This window comes from Drosophila willistoni, chromosome 3R (assembly GCF_018902025.1).
Source record: "Drosophila willistoni isolate 14030-0811.24 chromosome 3R, UCI_dwil_1.1, whole genome shotgun sequence".
NCBI classification, from domain to species: Eukaryota; Metazoa; Arthropoda; class Insecta; order Diptera; family Drosophilidae; genus Drosophila; species Drosophila willistoni.
Window position 1 is genome coordinate 13,267,126 of NC_061086.1, and position 22,759 is coordinate 13,289,884.

Sequence of the window (22,759 nt, forward strand, 5' to 3'; positions counted from 1 at the left end):
CAATCTCAAGTTCAACACAATTCGTAGATTGTGTCATCATCAGCGTTTCGTTTGGGTTTCTTTTGGTTTCTTTAGCTTTTGGTCAAGGAATGTGCCGACGGGTGCAGTTTTTGCCACAAACCCAAACGCAATGAAAACCCAGCCCAGTTGAATTTAGTCTGTTTGGCCAGCTAAACAAGTCTCAGGTTCTTAGTGAGGTCTCCGATCTCAAGCAGGTATTCTCCTTTATGCTCTTTCATCTCTCTCTCTCTCTCTCTCTCTCTCTCTCTGTCTCTTTCTCTTTCGCTCTCTGTATTGTGAATCCGGGCCATAAATTGTGAATTAAATGCACGGAGCGCGTTTTTTTTTTTGCTTCGGCTTTGGCCAATTCAACGATATGTGTATCCACTGTTATTAAATCAAATGTGGACAGACGGCGGCACACGCAGGAAGGCAGACAGAGACGACAGAGGCCAAGATTGTTAAGATTGCTCGGATTGGATTGGGAGCGATGCACTTGGAAGTCGCCTTTTCAGTTGCGTTTGAAGCCTCCTGTCGGACAGTTAGTTAACTCAAATTAAATTATTGCTCAAAGATTAAGTGGATATTGTGAAAAACTGTTTTAGAAATTTGCTAAAAAACGAGACTCTCGTTTCTGTGAAAAGTCTCGCAACAGACATGTAAACAAACAAAAAAGAAGCGAAGAAACATTAGTCGTAGACAAAATAAAGAAAAAGTGATCGAGGTGTGAAAAGTACATAGATATATGCAAATGGTTCCTAGAATAAAGTGTTTATTTATTTAATTAACTGAACGAAGTATAAACAGGAATTGATATAGAAAGCTTGAAAGAAAACTTAGAAATCTGTGGATAAACGATTTTTAACCAAATTAGTCTGCAAGTGAAATGAACTTTTACTTTTTAAACTAGCAATACAATTACTTTTTTTATTTTTTAATAGATAAGGGAATAATAAAAAAAAAATATACAATGAATTTATTTTCACGTCTCAAACGTCTGGGCGGAGCTGCCAGCAAAGTGAGTAAAAGAAAAACAACAGTTCACACTCAAATTATTAATTATTTTTAATTTTTGTTTTATTTTATCTTATTAGAATTCTGTAACGCTGCCAGTTGTAGGTAAGAAATTGTTAATTTATAAATTATCGGTAGCGACACGCACATAATTTAAAATTTTTCACAATCATTCACTTTTTCCAAGATTAATTTATTTCACTAAAAAATTTTAAAATTTAATTTCAATACGTTACCAACAAATTTGCTCAAAAACTCGCTTTTTTACTCAAATGCTGGGAAATCGGAAGCGCCAAATAGTGTGCGATGGCAATGCCACATAGAGTCCACATGTTATCACATTCTGTTCTCGTTATCGGTTATCGGACTACTTATCGAATGAAATCCCATTGCTAGTTTCATTGTTTTTTTCTTCTGCGGATGTGCGGATTTGCGGTCGCCCGTTTCTTGAAAATATAATTATTTAAAGTGAAATTTCAACCTTCATTTATAGCCCCTGCTAAAAGCACACAAGAAGCTGCATCCAGTGAAGATACAACTGATTCACCTGAAATCTATAAGGTTATAGCCGAGGACAAATTGCAAGGGAAACCGCAAAAAGGTAAGAAGAAGAACAAGAAATTTAAGAAAAGAAAATGTGAGATTATGTGGCCACGGGAAGCTGATGTAAGAAAAGAGATGAAAAAATAATACATATTCTATTTAAAAGTGTGCGTGTGTGTGTATGAGTGAGAGGGGGTATGCTCTTGCCTACGTGCCTTATCAATGAATTTACAATTAGATAAAAAGAATTCATATTTAGGAATTCCATTTGAATATTGATTTTTTTATCAGCAGCCCAAGAGTCGAGGTCAAATTATCATTTAAGCGCAAACTCAATTCATATCAATGACGTAAGCAATTGGTAGAAAATCCCAGGGAAAATACATTTCATAGATATGTATATACAAACATACGTATACATCTGTGTGTATCCATAAATATCTATGCATGTATCTATAACTTCAACAGTTGGTTAAGAAGGCATGGGCGTGCGTTCGTTTCTAACCTTTGCTCAAGTGTAGGCCAAACCAAAGCTTTTCCAGGTCTGATAGAATGTGAAATTGAAAAAAAACTACAATGACATTTTATATAAATTATTAATAGAAATGCAATAATATTATCCGGATTTATCTGGACTGGAATCAAGACGCATAATTTAGATAATTTTACAAATAAATTGCCCCAACAAATAAAAGCCTTTTCAAAATGCTTATTTGCCAATAAAATTCCAAATCAAAGTTTAAATGAAGGTAAAGCCATTTAGTAGGAGCCCTTGGCAATGTCCCTGATTTGACCTTCGCTGAGGCTTAAAAAAAACCCCACCCCGCACACTCATGAGGCGATAAGCTTTTGCTTTTTCCTCTGTCGACTGATGAAGCTTAATTGAAACTGATTAACAACAATTTAATATGTTTATAAAATGTATTTATAGTTGAAGTTGCCGTTGTCGATATGGTGGAGGAGAAGAAGAATGTGGCACTAAACGATGGAGCCGACGAGCAGATGTTGGGCACCGGTGGACCTGATGATAAGCTGGCCGAGCATCGAGATGAGGTTAAATTCATCAAGGGTGGCGATCATCAGAACGGTGATGCCAAAATTGATATAGGAAATGTGAACGGTGGCAAACCGGTAAGTGATCCACATATATCATTATCATCAATTTGATATTTTAAATTTCCTATATTCTCACAGACCTTCACGGGAATGAGCAAAGAGGAACTTATGAAGTATGCCAATGATCCATTCTGGGTGCGATTGCGCTGGATATTCTTTGTGGGCTTCTGGTCCATTTGGGTGGGCATGTTGGTGGGTGCCATACTGATTATCGTTGGAGCTCCCAAATGCTCTGCCCCCCAGCCATTGGCCTGGTACAAGCAAGGTCCACATGCCAAGTTTGCTGATTTGAATAACGCCAAGACTGAGGATCTACAGTTGGCCAAGAAAATTCATGCCACCGGAGCGATTTATGAGCTGCCAGCTGCCCTGACATATGATGTTAAGAATCCTGAGGTAGAGGAGAAGATCAAGGAAGTTGTCGCTAATTACAAGAGCAGCGACATCAAGGTTATTCTTGATTTGACTCCGAATGTGGTAACGAAGAATTCCAAACTATTTAAGGAGGCACAGGCAGACAAGAATAAGCGCTCGGCTTTTGTTTGGAAGAGCGATCTAACGAGTGCGCCCACCAATTGGCTCAAGGTCAAGGGTTCTACGTCCGCTTGGGATCAAGTTGATGGCAGTTATGTTCTATCCCAATTCGATGGATTCTATGACCTGAAAATGAATAGTTCTCTCGTTAGAGAGGAATTCGGAGGAGTTTTGAAGCATTTGGTTGAATTGGGCGTCCAAGGAATTCGTCTGAACAACACAAAATACTTTGTCTTATACGAAAACCTAGAAGACGAGAATATTCCTTCGAGCAATAATCTCAATGCTGTGTTTGGCGAATATGATTTCGTCTTGCATGATAAGACAACATTCCATACCGGATTGGGTGATGTTCTCTATGATTATCTAAGCGTTGTTAAAAATGTATCTGCCGATGCCTTCTTAACGGTGTCTCGAGATGTTGAACAACCCGAGAAGTACCAACTAAGCCAGTCAGGCGGAGCACTTGGCATTGATGTGCCTTTGTACGGTGGTTTTGTGGAAGCCTTAAGCAAAAATTCTCCGCAATCATTAAGAGAGACATTGAATACTACACTCTCCCAGGCCGGCAATGGGACTTGGCTTCAATGGGACTTTGGTAAAGTCTATCTGAGCTCCAATCAAGACCATTCGTCTATGGCATACGTTCTCTCGTTGTTACCTGGTGTACCTGTGGTGCCAGTCGATTCGGACGAGTATCTGAACGTCACCGAAGTAACTTACAATCACATTGAGCATTTGCGTAAATCTGCTTCCTATATGCATGGTGAATTCAAGCTCTACAAAAAGGATCCTCTATTGGTCTACTCCAGGTAAGATAAACATTTTTCTAGTCATCTTTTATCTTTAACTAATCTCCTCTAATCTCTTCTCACTCATGCTTGCCCTATAAAGGCAGAGGTACATCTCAATTATTTTACTTACTCGTAAAAACCAAATATGATTTTTAACTTGTTGCTAATTTTAGAATCAATGAGAAAGAATAATTTCTAATCATCCCCTTTTTTCGAATCATTTCACAGAATCAAGTCTGGCAATCCTGGATACTTTGTCATCTTTAATCCCAGCGATCAGATTCAGTCTGCTCTTATCGAAGACTCGAAAGATTTACCCGAGAAGATGACTGTATCTATTCTAAGCGAGAATTACAATAGCATTGACATCAACAACAACAGCAGCCTGGTTGTTCATCCAGTTGGCAGCAAAGTGACCCTCAAGGATGTTACGGTGGCGCCTCACTCTACCATTATATTGACCTATGTGCCCGTCTAGGCATCGGTCTACGCAACATCACCAAATGAAGTTATACCATATTAAAGTATATACAAAATATAATGTAGCATTGCCAATTTTGCTTCAAAATCCACTTTGAGATTCAAAAGCCGCTTAACAAATAACTTAAATTTGGTTGGACAAAAAAAAGTAAAAGAAAAGAAATGTTGGTCCACCAATTGCTTACAAAAAAATTAAATTGATTGCATTTAAAAAACAAACTTAAACGATTTTAATTTCTCTAAGTATAAATCAAGATATTCTCCAGACTTTTGACATCTTTGAGAACCAATTTAGGCAAAATTCAAGAAAATAGATTCATCCTTCTTTATTAAAACTTTCAATTGTTGTAACAAATGTTTTATTCATTCGCATCTTGAAGAATTTCTATAACTATTTTTTAAAAATGAATATTCAATAGATCTTTAATCAAGCTTTATTTTGTAGAGCAGAGAGTTTATAGAAGATTTGAATAAAGTTACCCTTAAAAATTTCCTAGAACATTGAAAAATCCGACTTCGATTTAACGTCATTCAAAATTCCAAGTTATTTTTAAAGTAATCTTTTCAATTACTTGTATCGGACAGTTATATAAAAATATATACCTAGTTACTCGATTAAAGTATTGGATACTATCTTTTGGATATTATCTTTTGGCCTTGGGAAAACTTCAAGATATCTGATTATTATCAAAAATATTGATCTTCCCGCTAACAAAAAGCACAACAGTTTTAATGAGAGAAATACTTCAATATTGTCACTATTTATAGAGTAGATCTAGCTCATATTGTTCTGTTTTGTCTATGTGTTAATCCTTGAAAAAAAAGTATGTGAAAAGTGTGAGTTAGGTATGGAGAAACAGTAGCATTGCCATTTTCAGAAAATGCTTTGCTGGCTTTGTGTTAAAGTTTTGCCCGAGTAGCACAAAAGGAAATGCTGGCCAACACGTGTGTGTGGGCCACACAAAACTTTGAGATACAAATAGTTTTGACGCTCGGATGGTAAAACAAAAGTATCTCTTTCTCTTGTGCTCTTGTGCGGCTAGCCACAGACAAATAATCAAAATCGACAAACGAAATGAGGCAAAAACAAAGCGGCCAAAATGTTTTCCAGTTTTCACAGATGGCAGTCTGGGGAGCAAGGATATGCGCTCACGTGCTAATGTGATTAGACACACACACAGAGAGAGAGAGCATAAGAGGGTGGTCCTGGCGTTTCAGCCACAACATGCAGTGCAGTTGATTGCGGCAAGCCAAACTACAACTACACACAACAACAACTTGCCTTGTATCTATGAGATGCAAACTATTGTTATTGTTGCGCAGGTCATCATCATCATCAGCTTTTGGAGTTCCTTCATCTATTTACGGAAAACTTTTGTTTCTGGTCCCGCTGAGCATTCTCTCACTCTCTTCCTCTATCCGGTTTAGTTCTGAGTTTTTGACTTGCCTCTGTAAGGAACTGGCACTGGGCTTTTTCCCAGTCCGTGTCCTTTGCGCAACAAATTTTCCATCAGCAAGTCGTCAAATGCAGCAACAACAGCCACCACATTACATTCACATCCTTTAACCAAGGACAGGTTGGCCACTAATTTAATTTGCAACATGCAACATTTCAAATGTCCACCCAACACCCTTGGCCACATTGGGTAGAAGGTAAAATTTGCATGGCCATTTCCAACAATAAACACCATCCAAGTTCATGATCGTTTGACAAAAATTTGAAAAAGGATATTATTTAGGATGCAAAATATTTATTTTACTTTGATTTCTGTTTTTTGTTTGAGTATATTAACGAATTTTCAATCTGTTTGAATATAACTCATTCTATTTGTTCATCATTTTTATTGACTAATATGTATTGATTTTTGTTGTATCCTTTTGCTTTTGTTATGTCAACTGTTTTTATATCATATTCCATACTCTTTGTTGTTGGTGTTTTGATTGTTTGTTTCGTTTTGAACTTTCCCATGCATAAATTTTGCATATTAATTGAGCGAGTGTCCGCAATATGTAGCCGAGAACCACTCCCACATCCATCATCATCATCGTCATCATCATCCCAATCCCCAATGCCAAACTCTCTAATTAGTTTGGCAAAAAATGTCGAGAAAATCCCATCAGGCTTTGATTAACATTTTGTCCGAGGCTGGCCAAAATGATGATGATGCGAGTGCCGAAGCCGAGACTAAATGAGTTGCATCTAATTGAGTGACAAACACGCCAGCAACAAGAGCGACAACAGCAACAACAACAACAACAGCAACAGAAACAGTATATGGCAACTCACAAACTGTGCCAATTTGTTTTAAAATGCATCACAACCTGGTGGTCAATGTTGGTCCCCCACCCGGTCATTCTCATCCATTGATCCTCATCCCAAAATTCTTCAATCACAACCCGCAATTGAACAGCATCAGCCCATGTTGGGTGCCTGTTCTCGACTGTTTTTCAATTTGCATGCAAGCGTAAATTACTCGACACCCTTTTGCAGTCAATTCATTCCTCCCTACCCATGCCCCCAGTAACCCCTCCACCTGCTTTTAACCTTACCGCTTTTGCCATCACCCTTTTTTGGTCGGTTAAAAGGTTTTGTCCTTCTGGTTACGCTTTATATGCAGATTGACATAGTCTTTGTTGTTGTCTTGTGTTTTAAATTACCTTTTTTTTTGCTTTTTGTTCTTGTTCTTGTTGCCGTTGTTGGTTTTGTTGTTGTTGTCTGCTCTGTATAGGTAAGCTAACAAAACTGGAAACACGTTTTTTGGCACTCCATTTGTCATTAAGCCACAACCGATTTGTTCGGCTTCAAAAATATCTCAAATTTCATTCCAAACAGAAGGCAAAACCAAAAAAGAGAAGATAAGATCAATAAAGCGTGTTGAAGCTATAGGATCACTTGTCGCCCTCCTTAAGCGGAGAAAGCCCAAAGGAACAATAATTAAGAATTCAAAGTGAACTTGAAATATTTGAAATATGTTCATTAGAAAAAAAAAAATAGGCAAGAGCGTTTAAGACTTTAAGAAGTATTAAATTCATAAATAAACAATCTCCTTTACAAGTTCAAAGAAACAAAAAAAAAATCTTCGGAGTCTTAATTCAAATATAACATATAACATAGAATTTGTTAGTTTTTGAAATAACTATACAGACAACCTGCTCACCTTTTTGTGCTATCTTTGAAATAATCTTCTTTTGGAAGATTGACCTCGAGCCGGCCAAATTGCAAGGTTTGATTTGCAATTTTTGCCAATGTGAAAGTTCAAGTTTTTGCCAATGTGAAAGTTCAAGTTTGAATGAAAATTGGATAAGAACTAGCATATTTATAGATTCGCAGATATGAGTTTTACAAATTTTGAAACATAATTTTCGGTCAATATGCCTTTCTGAACGATATATTCTATTTTATATTCTATTCTATATCATATTCTAAAACCCCATTAATTCAGATAGTTGGAAAAAAACATGATTGCGAAAATTTACAGAAAATTAAGCTTTTGAATGTTAATGCAGATTGAAAGCCATTATTCTAGCTTGAATATAAAGACATGCATCCAAATACTTCAAGAACTGACTAAATAAGAACTTCATAAAATTCAAATTTATTGGAATACTTTGGTGTTATTTGGCGTTTTTTATCGCGCTTGAAAAGATAACTTCATAATCTATAATTTAAAATAAATATATCTTTAAAAAATCAATTAAAAATTTGTCAAAGTTATGGATTCGCAATGTTTTTCTGAATTTTCCAAATTTTTGCAAATTAAATATTTGTTATTTTAACAATTTTTCTCATACTGTATGTAGGTTAACGAATGAACAACAAATCAACATTTAGTAGTCAAAATTGATGTTTTAGGGCTTTGATAGACCTGGGATCATAGCGCATATTAATTCTGCTCTATGACTTATCCGCCACTGAATTTCATTTCTAATTTTTAACTATGGAAACTATTTATAGTCGAAAATATTATTGGGAACTTGTGAAGGACACTGACTAAATCATCGTATGTATATAGATTTCTATTATGATGTATAGAATATAAACTATTATGGTCGTAACTCAAAATTTATATTTAATTTTCCATCTTAAAAAAGGAAATGTTGCACAAACTTATTCAATTATTACACGAATTACTTTAAGACACGGACAACTAAACTTTATGTTAGACCTAACAATTCACAATTTTTTCATTTTAATGTGGCATTTATATTTATTTATTTGTAAGCATTCAATTCAAGCAAGAAAAAATTTTAACCTTTTATCCTAAATTCCACGAACTCTGCAATAACCTTTTTTTTTTTGGTTTATGCCTTCTCATTTTAATGTACATAATCAACAATGTGGCCACATATGGGGGCCTGCAGCTTAATTAAGATTAATATTTAAGCAAAAGAGCCAAAGATGCATAACAAATTATTTCAGCATCTTTATCTGTATTTGTATCTGTAACTTCTGCACGTGCATTAAGTGTGCCAGGGAGTAACCCGTAGATATGCACATAGGCAAATGGATTTATGACTTTTGTAATAATAAAACTGAAACTGAATAAACAAAGGCGATGGTCAGGTGCCCTAACTATTTAGGTAGAAATGGATCCCATAAAAGAGAGAGATATGTATTGATAGTAAAATCATTCTTTACATATATTCTTATATGTGTTATTATTTGCTTTATCTAAAGAGAATAATTATACTTGTGTTTGGATAAAAAATAATACAATACCTGCCTTTGCCTTTTGTTAAAATTATTGTTCAAGCGTATATACTCGATTTCTTAGAAGAATTCTAAAAGAAGAAATGGATAAAAGCAAACTACAATGATATTGCTCGATCTAGACACCAGTCAAGTGTAAAATTCGCATGCCTAAGCATGGGGCTGAGTAGCCTCAAACCCCAAAACTAAGACGCAGTCGTAGCTCCAGCCCCAGTCTCACTTAGAGAAATAGGAGGAGAGCTGCCAACTAAACCGAATGACAAGCCCAAGCAGCCAACCTACTGCAACAATGGCAACAACAATAACAACAACAACAATAATAACAACTGGTACAACTTGTACAAATGCCCATAACAATTATAAAACACGAACACGGTGCCGCATTTAGTTAAAGGAAAAGAGAGCCAATATCTGCTACAGTGGTGTAGTTTGAATTTGGCATTATAAGAGGGAGAAATCCAATCTTTGTTTTATAAATTTTCATTTATCAATAAGTCTTTTTTCACAAATATTTCAAAAGATGAACTACCTAATCCACAACGCTAATAGTAAGTACATTGAAATCTCCAAATATTATTAGCTTTAAATACAAAATTATAGCTTCATTTCAGTATACACTAATAATATTTAACAAAGTGTAAGAATAATGTAGTGCAAATGCAAAGTCAGTAATGCTGGATTTTCTCATATTTATATGTACGTCATTTTGAATTAAGTACATAATAGAAAAAAAAGAAAATGTTACTATGTATATTAATATGTATATAATTTGGACAAAAAGTTGTAGTTTGGTTCAATTTTAGAAGATTGCTTCAAATGTATCATGCCTAATTCCTTTTTTCGACTCAAATTTTTTAATTTCTTGATTATGATTCAACATTTTGGTCGCCAAGATCTCACGGAGGTTCTATATTTCATGTCAATTATTTGTTTAATATTTTTTTCATTGTTTAAATTGTTTTGCCCCGATAACGTCTTCTTTAAATATTTTATGGTTTTACTTTACAAATTATCAAAATCTGCTTTTTACTTTTCTATTTCTTTTTTCATTTTTTTCGATTTCAGATTAAAATTTTGATTTCTGCTCCTTCTGATTATTATAATTTTTCTCCTTTTTTTTAAATTTTAAAATTTATATATGTACATACAAATGTGTGTCACTAAAACACAAGGTCAATTCGAATGAGCCATATTTTATTTAGATAGTAAAGCAAACATTGATTGTTTTGCATTACTAAAAGAACAAGTCCACAAAAACTTCGTGATAGAACGCCTTATTAATTTGAACTGCATAAGGAATTAATATAAAAAATTTTTCCGAAAGTTCATCCACTGAAAATATAAGTAGACTCAATAATAGCATTACGCATACGACAATTGCTCCTTCTCGTTAACCTTGCTTCTGTTTCACCAAGCAGTTTTTCATTCGAATAGTGGTACATTAAAAATACTAAAAAACAAACCACTAATTAAAATTGTTCTAGTTCATGCCATCAATGGACTATAGATCTATTTCGATCGAATTAGAGAGAAAGAATGTGAGTTAACACAGTGTCACAAAAATACCGAAATTGTGTCAATTAGTTTTATGACTTAGGTGATTTTGAAAGTATGGTAAATCATTAATATATATTTTTCTGGGGTCAAACATCAATTCTCAAGAGTTTGTTATGTTATTTGATTCAGTTTTCATAATTTCCATCTTAGTTTCCATTTTCATAATATCACCCAACTAAACAAGGTATTGTTTTTTCCCCACACTATGCTAAAGGTATGAAACCTTTTTACGATCAAAAGAAGCATTGAATTCCTTAAATGTTCACAATTTCCAAAACAGATATTCCTAAATATTTACATGAACGAGAAGTTTTCCTTCTAATTGAATTTCATATTTCAGTTTTATAAATATTTAACTAAATGTAGGAATTTATAATATTTAAAATCCCTCTTTTGGCTTCATTATTTTTAACGATACGCCCATGAGTATGGAGGCTTCTCTCCTCCGCATCGACATGTCTCTCTGTTTTCTTGCGGTTGGCAACTCGGATTACACTTTACGCCAAAAGGGCTGTGGAGGAGAGGGGCGGTGTGCAAAGGGCCAACAGCAGCAACAATTTGGAGCATTTTGCACTCTCCGGGTATCCCATGGATATACGTATTTACATACATATGTATGTGCACATGCAAATGTGTCGATATTTGTACCTAATGTCGTGTTACTTCGCTGCGGCTTTTGAGGTGACAACGCCGACAGCTAAACGTCAATTTGTATAAACGTTTGCAATTGCCACTGTTTGCAACAAATGTTTGTTAAAAATAAAACACGTGCGACCAAGCGGATCATCCGCAATGCGGGGGTCGGTCACTAAGATGTATAAGTAGACAGAGAGATAAAAGAGATACAAATTGCGAGAGAGAGAGAAAAATATCAAAAATTAATATATGCCGGCTTACTTTGGCGATTTGCATTCAGGGCTTATTTTTTTTTTAAGATTTAAATTCTTTTTTTATTTCTCTGCTTCACATGTTTGTTGCCCGATTTTTTTTTTATTTTTTGAGAGCGAACAGCAAACGAGTTTGGCGCATCCATGAGATACTTTTTACTCTTGCCTTGGCATGCTCTTTGCTAATTGATTTACGAGCAGTTCGGACCCTCTAGATTAAGGAAGTCCCATCTTTTTTTGGGTTACTGTTTTTGGTTACCTATTTTAAGAGATTTGCCAATGAGATAATATTCAATATAAATACCCAGAATAACTCAATAAAAATGTTAATGACTGTGCTTTAATATTTTCAAAATTTATTTTCCTTAAAAATTTCAGAGCCAAAGGTGAAAATAAATCCCTTATTCCCTGTAGTTTTTTTGTTTGCTTTTTTTAACTATTCAATTAGTTTTCTTATTCAATTCAATTTTCAAAAAGGTTTTGAGTTTACCATATTGGAAAACACTTTAAAAATTTAACATACTGATAAAAATAAGAATTTCTAATGAAAGTAATAACTATTATTGGTCAAAAAAGAAACTCTAAATGAATTAAGGGAAAGTGTATAAATATTGTAGAATACTTACACATAATTTACAAGGATTCTTAAGTGATTCCTGACCACATTTGTAAGGAACTTCCACGTCACCACGTCACCAGCTTCCTGAAAGGTAAATGTGTGTGATTTAGGAACCAGCTACAGGTTTATTCTGTTTCCCCTTTGTCTCATTGGAATTTTGGCAGTAAATGCGTGCTGGCCTCCGGCCCTTTTTCCAAGGCATCGGCATTTATGTACAATTAGAGTTTTGGCCGAATATTGTTGCCATGTCAAGAAGACACAAAAGATGACACAGATCACACAATCAGAAGGAGATGGGAGAACAGAAATACAACTGAAGAATATGAGTTGTATAACAGCTGAAAGATAAGACCTATATATAACCAAAACTGTGGGAAGCGGAGACAGAAAGCATTGTCAAATCTCCAATTTGAAATCGGAATCGAAAATCGGATGCAAAATATGCACACGAGAGACGTCAATGTACGGCAACAAAGTTGTTCCACTTAAGTTTAGTTAAGAGCGAATTTACTAAGAGAATTGTCTGCTCTTATATTTGGCATTGCAATTTTTATGCTCTCTATCTTGGCAGGTTCTCTCTCATGCTCTTTCTTTCTCTCTATATCTCACATGCTTGGCTATGCTTCGAACACAATGCGCTATATCATGATCATTGAGGCATCTTAGTGAGTAAAAACTTGGTAAATTTATATAGTAAACTTGATTTCTACAATGTTAACAATCGATGCCACAATTCTCGGGGATTGACCTTTTATAAGGAAAACTAGAAAACTCTTCTCAAGAATTTTGATAAGGGAATTCTGATTAACTTGGTGAGGGATATATTTAGTATAGTGGGTAAATGCTAAACATATTTTAATTGTAAATTATTAATAAAAGATCTGCAGATATTAAATATTAAAAATACTGTATTTTTAAACCAAATTAAGATTCCCATGCAATAAATTCCGAATTTCCAATGTATATAATTATGGGATGTGATTTTAATAAATGTAATATTTATATATAAAGGATATTTTCACTACTCACGACTTTAGTAGATCTCTAGATCCTATAACCAAATGCGTAATGTGATTTTCATTACTCTCGTATATAAATATATGTATTTAATCAATTGTAGCTGATTGCATCAGTTGGACAAACTGAACCAATTTCATTTTTTTTTTTCTTCTCACTGCACTAAAGTGCAAATACCAGTGCGCGACCGGCAGACACGAGTCCGTCTCCTTTCCCCGCCTCTGTCTGCTTTAGCAACCGCAACAGCAGCAGCAAGCAACAACAACATATGATTTTTTTCCTCTGCCAGAGACTGAGACTGAGACTGCGAGACAGCGGGGAATACTGGGCATTCTGGGGTCCGTTGTTAACGTGCTCAAAGCTTTTTGTTAGACTCCGCCAACCAGTTTGCTGGCAACGATCCTTAGGCTCGCGTGTACGCGGCGCTTTTTCGCACGCTAAAACACATATGTATACAAAATAAATAAAAATAAACGAAATAAAAAACAAAAAACGAAAAAAACACATCGATTTTTAAGTTTTAAGTGCACTCACTCTCTTAGGACGCGTGCGGATGGTGTATCGTGGGAGCTGGAACCCCACAATCTTATTTGTGATCACTCTTTTCCTAAGTTGTCTCTCCAATGTGAAACTCACGTTTTCGGCTGTGTATACATATATATATTTACTTGCTTATCGCGGAAAAAAAAGTCTCAGTGCCATATACACACACATAGTACAACTATGAATTCAATGAATCTCTCTGTTTTTGTGTCTTATAAAGTGCCGGTAAATACTTGCAACACTTTTACTCCAACTTGCCTCTTGCGCTCTCTTGCATAACCACCAACAGCTAAGAGATGGATATACAGATAGATAGATAGATAGATATACTTACTTACATACATACATCTAGGCAACTAGAACAAGAGACTGCAATTGCATTGTCTTTCGGTAAGTAAACAATGCGTTATGAATGTCCCCTCAACCCTAGCCACCCGCTTGGCCATGGGATGTGGTGGGCGTTGCAAGCATAGTTGTAATTGCCTGCCATAAATGCTCGCGTGTGTACACCAGACTCTTAATGGTTATGGCAACAGCAGCGGGTTATAGCCAAACCGTAGATTGCCATCTACAATATAAGCCAACAAGAACAAACATCATAATGCGCTTGAAAGACGATCTACATATATCTACATATACATATGTATGTAGATATGCAGGATCAGACAATGGTCGAGAGCCATTGACCAAATTGAACAGGAAGTAGAGACCAAAAACTGCAAACTTCCAGCAAAGCCAAGTCAATGCTTTACATTTTAGAAGGGAATTCTAAGAAAACAAAAGACACTCCACTGTTAACTATTTAGCATAAAACTATAGATCGATCGAGCTCAAATTAATACACTCGTAAAAATGCCTTGGCTGAAAATGGCAAACTCTGAACTAAAAAGCGTATATAGAGCAAACGCATAAAATTATAAATTAATTGAATAGAGTTCTAATTTAGGAAATCTAGGTTTCCAGATTCAAGTAATGAAGGCTTTAGAGAGTAGAGTAGTTTATAAGTAACTTAGAAAAATAGCGAACCCAACTCAATGTTGTCTTTTATTAGTTAGTTAGTTGACGATTTACGTTTTAAACATAATTGAATGAAATAAATCTACAAATTCTATTTTCTATGTTTAGTTCCGGTTTTTGTTTCGGTTGTTTAATACCCATGAACGCACAAAAGTAGGCAATGAAATATCAGATCAATTAGTCTTGAATTTCATTGAGAAGATCTTTTCCGTAACTAAGGTTCCTACTACGCGTTAATACAAGGTATTATATAATGTTATGACTACTCTCTCTTGTTTTAGGTAGAAGTGGATTTCTTATATATATCTTTTCACCCAATGTCTGCACCTTTAGGTAAATCTTCTTTTTCGCATCCAAATTGATTGAAGTGACCTACAGCAAACCTGTTTCAATTAATGGCAATAAAATATACCGAAATTAAGGAAGTAATTACAAAGCTTTTAATGCCACCCGGCTTATAAACCGGATAGGATGGAACACAGGTTCTTTATGCAAAACTCCAACTAATGCAGATTCTCTACTAACCTTTTTCTTGGCCGCACGCACACTAGAGAGTCTAACCAGTTGTCTGGGTTGGATTCTAATCCAGTTCGGCCCACATTTTTTTGCCCCCAATATTATAAATCGTATCTTAATTTTCTCGCACTGCTGTCACATATATAATTAACCAAAATGGCAATAGCCATCTCCTTTACCCTATCTCGCGCTTTCTCCCTCTTTCTATCTCTGCTTCTTATTGTATGGGTTGAGTGAATACTGGATTCTCTTTCTCACTTGCTGCCTCTCGCTTCTATCTATCTTTCGCCCTATTGCTGTGCAAATACAAATTAGTAGCGACATGCAAGATAAGGAATCAGTTGTGCACTTTTTGTTGTTGTTGTTAAAATATAGAGTAACAAGTCATAATATTTTGCCGATGGACTGGTTGGTTTCACGCAGTGTGGCAGGCTACACAGAGGCATAATGTAATAGCACGAAATGGGCGTTACAATATCATTACAGGATCTTTCATATTCAATTACTCCCGACGAGTCAAGTTGCACTTGTCAAACAGCAGATGAAACATTGAACATACATATGGACATATAAATTTATATTGTTCCTATCACCAGCAAACAGCAAGTAAGAGAACTTGCCTTTTTCTCTTTCTAATAATAAATTTGCCATTCGTTGAGTGCAAATTGATAAGACTATGAGAGAGATAGTGAATCACCCTAATAGCGAAGTAGGTGCAAATTAGATTAAAATCGAATTAAATGAAACAGCTTGAATACAGAGACAGTAAAACAAATCAAAAGCTGGGAACTAACTTAGGTTTGTCCGTGACTTAGTCCATATTATTGTCCATTTAAACACTCTAAAGGTCTGGTTTCAATTTATACATATACACACATATATGTATATGTGTTTTGCCACTTGTATCGTTAATCGATAAAAAATTTATAATAAATTCAATTCAAAAGTGCACAGTTTTCTACATTGTTGTCTAAAGGTGAATAACTTTTACTTGATTATCTATGTATATTCATGGTTCAATTTTAATGAACTTTGAAAAAGTGTGATGCATTATGATTGAATGAAACAAATTTCCGCTTTGTTACATTTAAAATTCCTAATGTAGCTCGATTTAAATGAACTCTGCAAATGTCTGAAAATTAATATTCAGTAAAATATTAAATAGATTGACAAGTTTTCTCTATGCCAGACTTGACTTATTCATTATCAACATTGTTTGCCCTCTCAAATAAATAATTTGTTATCGTAAAATTAAAAAATCAAAATTAAAATTCAAGTATTTATTAAGTTAAGTAGAACAAAAAACGGATTAAGCCAAAAACAAGGCTCAAGCCTAATGAGTGATCCCCAAGGAATAGATAAAAGCATTTTAGTGCCTTCTTATAATATATTAGTCAGTATTATAATATAACACTTTTTTGCATCTTTAGTAAAAGATTTTATATAAAATAACAGGAAACTGAGTTGATCTATCTATATTTTAGACAAATGTTTTATTAAAAATCCCTTTGCCATTGATCTGCTGATGTAAAATAGATCATATCAGAAACCAAAATGTATCCCTTCATTGTGGTGATTACGTTCTATCTAAAAGTCCATCACTCATACGCCCCGTGGTGCGAAAGAACAATCAAAACAAACGCCATAAAATATGGAAAAGCAGAAAACGTGCAAAAAAGAAAAGAATTACCGGCCTTTTTTTTGTTTGCAAAAACAGAAGAACGGAAAAAAAAACCGTAAAGCAAAAGCATTGCAACTCAGACAGGCTGTAAGCGAGCCGAGTTGCAACTGCAGCAGCAGCAACGGCGACGATGACGATGACGACGACGACGACGACAGCCAACAACAACCCCAGCCAATGTGTGTGGCTCTGCTTGGTATATACAAGCTTCATATAAAGAAGAATTTTCTCTGTGTGTGTGTGTGAGTGCAGCCCCCAAATGTCAGAATTTCTCCAAATGCAGCGACGTTGGCAGCAGCAGAGCAATTGCTCTCTTTCTCACTCTCGCACTCTCTCTCTCTCTCGAAAATCCGTTTCGTTGTTGGGGCGGCTGCATTTTCAGAGCGTTCGAGCAAAGCCAAACACAGGCAAACACACACGCACACACACATTCAGACGAATGTGTGTGCACCCTCCTCTCAGTTAGGTGCTATGTAGTCTATGGCTCTGCCGTCGCAATCGTCGCTGCTGCGGCGGCTGCTAGTCGCGTTTTCGAGTTCTTTGCATCCGCGTCTTGGGCAGGCCAAAGATTTCAGATCGGACAGCAGTAGCAACAGCAGCAGCAGCGGAATAAGCAGCAGCAATAGCAAAAGCAGGAGCAACGAAAGCTCGGCTCATCAACCGTTACGCGACATCGAATCGAAAGTTTCACACATTGCGTTTCGAAGTGTTTTGAAGAATTTGTTTGAATCGCACACACATTATATACACACCCTCACCCACACCCAAACACACACTTTCACATTAACCGGATATCATTTGAAAATATTGAATTTAAAATTTTTGTGTTTTCTGTTGTGTTCAAACAATTTGCTATATATACGAAAATATATATATTTGTTTTTGTTTTTTTTTTCTGTTGATTTTTTTGTATTACTTTCTTGTTGTTGGTAATCCGAAATCGCGCACGCGTTTTTGCCGTCGGCTCATTGATCGATCGATCGATCAACCACAACCACAGAAAAATCTCATGTGACTGTTTTTTTTTCCTCTGCCTACGATTTGCAAATTAAAAAGTGAAAACTAAAGCTAAAAAGAAGAATAATACACATTTATAACTAAATACTACTATTAACAAATTAAATCTACAATTTACTTAAAAACTAAATAATATAACTAAACTATTCAATATAAAGTTCCAGTTCAACTTTTAAATATAATAATTATATTCTACCAATTAAATAATCCAAATCTTAATAAGGTAAACAATATTTTTTTATGAGATTTCTAAGATTCATTTTTTGTTTGTTCGTTAAAATTTTAAATATATGTTGATACAATATTTAAATCTAAAGACTTGTCTGCTTGTCAATATCAGGTTTATAAATGAAAAAAAAAAAAATTAAAACAAATTGCCACACTTAATTACACAATGTAAAATCTTAAACTAATGTGTAAATTGCTTCAATTTATCTTTTATTTTTTTAATTTTAAAATAGTTTGACGATTTAATTAAATCTAAAGTTACATGACCCGGTTCAGGGTTCTATAATATATATAAAAATAGGTCCATGCATAAAATGCATATTAATTTTCTATTGACTATTAATTCATTGAACTTGATTAAATGAAATTGAAAGCTTTTTATAATTTCAATCAATATTAATTTCTTGTTTCAATTTGATATATTTGATATGTTTCCAAAATGACGCAAACTGGCCGAGCTAGAACCTTATTATTATCTTCCTTTTTTTTGTAAAACATCTAACAAAGAATTTTATTGCCTATTGGAAAAAGGCTACCAAAAAGAAACATGTCTTGACTTAACGATCAACATGCAAATTAAATATTTATAAAGTCTAAAGATTATAAATTGTTTTAATTAATTGAAAATAAGTAGAAAGCGTGTAAGGCATTTATTTATAATTAAAGTGAATGAAATTGAACTTGAATAGAAGATCCCTAAATATTCAGACAACTTGAAGCTTTTCGCATTTTTGTTTTCTTTTGCAACAAACATTATCAACTTATTTGTATTTAGGTTTTTGTTGTTTTCTTGTTGTCAGTAATATATATAATTATATCATTGCCATAGCTAACACTATTTTTAAAACGGATGTAAATTAGTTAATTTGTTGTTTCATAATTGTTTATGACTTTTGGTAAAGATCACTCTAGCCTGACCCTGACCCATTATTAGCCAAGCTATCAGCAACAATGTATCTTCTCGACCATAACTCCACCTTTTAAATGTAACCAAAAAGCTGGGCGTCAACTATGAAATTAAATATATATAACAAAATTTGCCTAATTACTAATAAGCATGCAAGCCAAAAAAAAATATATATATATTTAATATGTAAAGAAAATATAATTTTTTTGAAATTCTAGCCAAAATATTTGAAATAAAACGGGAATGCAGCGCAACTGGCGCATAGCAAGGCAAACGAAATTTGTTCAAAATTTATTTGGGCTTAGATCAGCAATAAAATCTTTTATTTATATTTTTCTTTCAAAAATTTTAAAAATTATTTTCTATTTACTCTTGTCTTTGCAGCAAATACAACAAAACAAAATTATATATTACTATAAAATCTAAATGGAAATCTCTATTCATTCAAACTAAATGAATATTAAAACATCTGAAAAGTTTTCAAAATATTTCAATAAATATTGCATAGATTTTAACTCGAATTCAGCACATTAAATATTCGCTTGAAGCTATACAAAAAAGATATATATATATACATATATCCCAGCACGATCTACAATATTAATCATGCCAATGCTTTACGCCTGTTTCCAAGAGTAGAAAGTATCCTTAAGAAATCGATACCGATCCGAGGAATTGAAATTATTTTCACTCGATTGATTAATACAAGTTAAGTGCGAAAAATGGTTTCGGACGAGAATTGGAATACTGACAGCATGTCCGATTCGGACATAATTGACTCGAAAAACGATGTTTGCGGTGGCGCCTCCAGTTCCAGTGGCAGTTCCATCTCACCGCGAACACCCCCGAATTGTGCACGATGTCGCAATCACGGCTTGAAGATCACACTGAAGGGTCACAAGAGATATTGCAAGTATCGCTATTGCACATGTGAGAAGTGCCGATTGACCGCCGATCGTCAGCGGGTGATGGCCTTGCAGACGGCACTGCGGCGAGCTCAAGCCCAGGATGAGCAACGAGCCCTACACATACATGAAGTACCACCGCCTGGGCCCACTGTCCAGCCGCATCCACTACTCAGCCATCACAGTCATCATCACAGCCATCATCATGTGGCTGCCGCTGCGGCGGCTCATGTTCATCAGGTGCATGCTGCTGCTGCCCATGCCCATCACGCCCATGCGCATTCCCATGGTCATTCTGGACATGTTGCGGTGTCGCATCATCAACAGCAGCAGCAGCAGCAGCAGCAGGCGCAACAGCATCCACAACATCAGACCCAGCTTGGACAGGTTGCTCATGCTCATCACGCCCATATGGCGGCAGCTGCCTCAGTGGTGCAGCATCAGCCACACCACCATCAACAGCAGCAGCAGCAGCCCCACCAGTCCACACTACGTTCGCCACCCCACAGTGAGCACGGAGCAGCCACTAGCAGTAGCAGCAGCAGCAGTGGTTCGGCAAATGGACCAAGTTCCAGTTCACAGGCAGCAGCTGCCACTTCCAGCAGCAGCAGTGGAACGAATGGAGCTGGCGGTGCAAGTGGCAACGGTGGCGGTGCCAGTGGAGGCGGAGCCGGATCAGTTAGTGTCATCACCAGTGCAGATCATCACATGTCAACGGTGCCAACACCCGCCCAATCGTTGGAGGGCTCCTGTGACTCATCATCGCCATCACCATCATCCACTTCGGGTGGCGGAGGCGTGGGTGGTGTGGGTCCTGGTGTTGGTGTTGGCAGTGGTGCAGCTTTATTGCCGATCTCAGTCTCCGTAAATCGAAAAAACGGCGCCAATGTGCCCTTGGGTAAGTCTCAATACAACTATTTCAATTCAGTTCAATCGAACTCTAGCAAAATGAAGCCGTACAGCACGGAAAATATAGACGAAAGATGAAACACGTTTTTTTTTTGTTGGATAGTATGCCAGCTAATTAAAATTTCAGGCCCTTGCATTTCCCACATAAGTCATGACACTTTTTATTTAGTCTTATGTTCAATTCCAAAAACATGTTGTCTATTCTCTCTGCTTGTCTTAGCCATTACACTTTAGTTTATTTTCATGATTAATCTTTTACCGCACTCAATCTGTGTGTGTGTGTGTATGTGTGTTGCCCCTTGGCAGCTATCAGATGAGGGATAATATTTATGGCTCATTTACTTGTGAGTAAAAGCAAATTGAAAATTGCACTAAAATCAAAAAGAAAAAAGATATGAAAAACCAAACTGAAAAGCCGCTGAGAAAATTGCACTAGCATTGTCAGGAGTTTTTAAAAGGATGAGAGCCAGGGAATCGAGGAGTATGAAGTGATGTCTGGCTCGCGCCACTACTAAATGATTGCCACCTAATTATAGGCCACAATATGCCGCCAGTGGCAGAGTGGCAACAGTCAGTGGGCAACTCCATGGCCAACTTCGTCTCGACACGTACGCGTTGGTCCAACAACAAAGTGGAGCAGCAGCAGCAGCAGCATCAGAAAGGGGCATAATAATCAAGTTTTCCTCTTTTCTTTTATTTTGTATCCTATGCCCTAGCAACAAGATGGCAAAACTAAGCAATCTAAGGCTAATCACACCCATGTCACAAATTGTTGTTCTTGGCAGCCCATGAAATAATCAATTAACATGGAACCAAGAGCTGTCAACACTTGACACCTAAATGCATACCTTAAGCATTTGTATAACATCCGAGAACAATTAATGACTCACATTTTCGAACTCTAAAACATAAAAAGGGAATATTTTAATATCAACTCTATTAAAATCTAGCTATCTAAGCTACCTATTAGCAAAAAAATACCCATCATATTCCTTAACTAAATTCATTAAATTATGAATTTGTATTTCTCTATTTAGAAACCAAAAATGATCTCATCAGTGGAAATAAATATATAAAGAATATTTTATTAAATTCTATAGAATTAATTCTCATAATTTGCATTAAAATTAATAGATTTTTAATTAGGCTGCTTGTTTTTACAGCATTTTAGTAAAAATTTAAATATAAAATTTCGTTGTCCAATTTTTTATGGCTAACAAGTTTTTCAAAATAATTTGTCATTACATTGCCAGCTATTTCCGTTTCTTATCAGAGAAAGCAACTGTAAATAGTTTTTAGTTACATTGCCATTGAATAATTCCAATAAATCTTATCAATCACATCGAAAGAAACCAAATATTCACTTCAAAAAATGTAAAGGTAAGCCATGAATCGCAAGAGGCGCCAAAAGTGTCCATAGAGGACTTCTTCTATACTAAGGCATCTCGAAACCAGTTAGTGGCAAGTGTAATGCATTGAGTGGGCAGACTAGCTGGCCAAGCTAATGAGCACTTTTGAATCGGAGTTGTAAGCTGGCAAAAATGTTGCAACAAAGTTGCTAGACAGAAAACTTGATCCTCAACTGGTTGGCAGAGTAGGAGGATTTGTTCCAGGGAGTTGACGGGGGGTTCTGCTGCCACTGCCACTGCAATTGAGGCTACTGTCTGCCTGGTTTGTTTGTTTTGCTGCTCAGCTGGCTAGTAGCAGTTGACAGACGTCACTGGCATTGTCTACATTGGCCACTAAATGGATAAATGCTAAACG

General features: G+C 35.7%; 2 protein-coding genes and 1 long non-coding RNA gene across 6 annotated transcripts in view; all 3 read left to right on the top strand.

The window, feature by feature from the left end:
- The first annotated feature begins 74 nt into the window (after positions 1–74).
- On the top strand, positions 75–1,119 carry LOC124460624. 2 transcript variants are annotated; one of them, XR_006954524.1, is made up of 3 exons: positions 75–541; positions 942–1,018; positions 1,095–1,119. It is a non-coding gene; the product is annotated as an uncharacterized LOC124460624 (long non-coding RNA). The 2 variants fall into 2 exon arrangements; XR_006954525.1 differs by having other exon boundaries at positions 75–215.
- A 293-nt stretch (positions 1,120–1,412) lies between these two features.
- On the top strand, positions 1,413–4,823 carry LOC6651393 (4F2 cell-surface antigen heavy chain). The gene is made up of 4 exons (XM_002073755.4): positions 1,413–1,615; positions 2,489–2,688; positions 2,752–4,019; positions 4,230–4,823. Exons 2-4 carry the CDS (start codon positions 2,509–2,511, stop codon positions 4,477–4,479), a joined length of 1,698 nt encoding a protein of 565 aa, XP_002073791.2. The 5' UTR covers positions 1,413–1,615; positions 2,489–2,508; the 3' UTR covers positions 4,480–4,823.
- An 8,949-nt stretch (positions 4,824–13,772) lies between these two features.
- Positions 13,773–22,759, top strand: part of LOC6650161 (protein doublesex) — a 49,409-nt gene continuing 40,422 nt past the window's right edge. For 2 of the 3 annotated variants that reach the window (XM_023180080.2, XM_023180077.2), the window contains exons 1-2: positions 13,773–14,205; positions 19,566–20,984. In XM_023180080.2, coding sequence (XP_023035848.1) covers positions 19,904–20,984 — 1,081 coding nt within the window. In that variant the 5' untranslated portion in view covers positions 13,773–14,205; positions 19,566–19,903. Of the gene's footprint in view, positions 14,206–17,571; positions 18,270–19,565; positions 20,985–22,759 lie in introns of those variants that run through there. The other variant, XM_047011865.1, reaches the window with a different exon arrangement.

Coding starts and splice junctions, on each gene's coding strand:
- LOC6651393 (XM_002073755.4), top strand. CDS start 2,509: ATGGTGGAGGAGAAGAAGAATGTGGCACTAAACGATGGAGCCGACGAG. Junction 2,689..2,751: donor ATGTGAACGGTGGCAAACCG/GTAAGTGATCCA, acceptor ATATTCTCACAG/ACCTTCACGGGAATGAGCAA. Junction 4,020..4,229: donor CCTCTATTGGTCTACTCCAG/GTAAGATAAACA, acceptor ATCATTTCACAG/AATCAAGTCTGGCAATCCTG.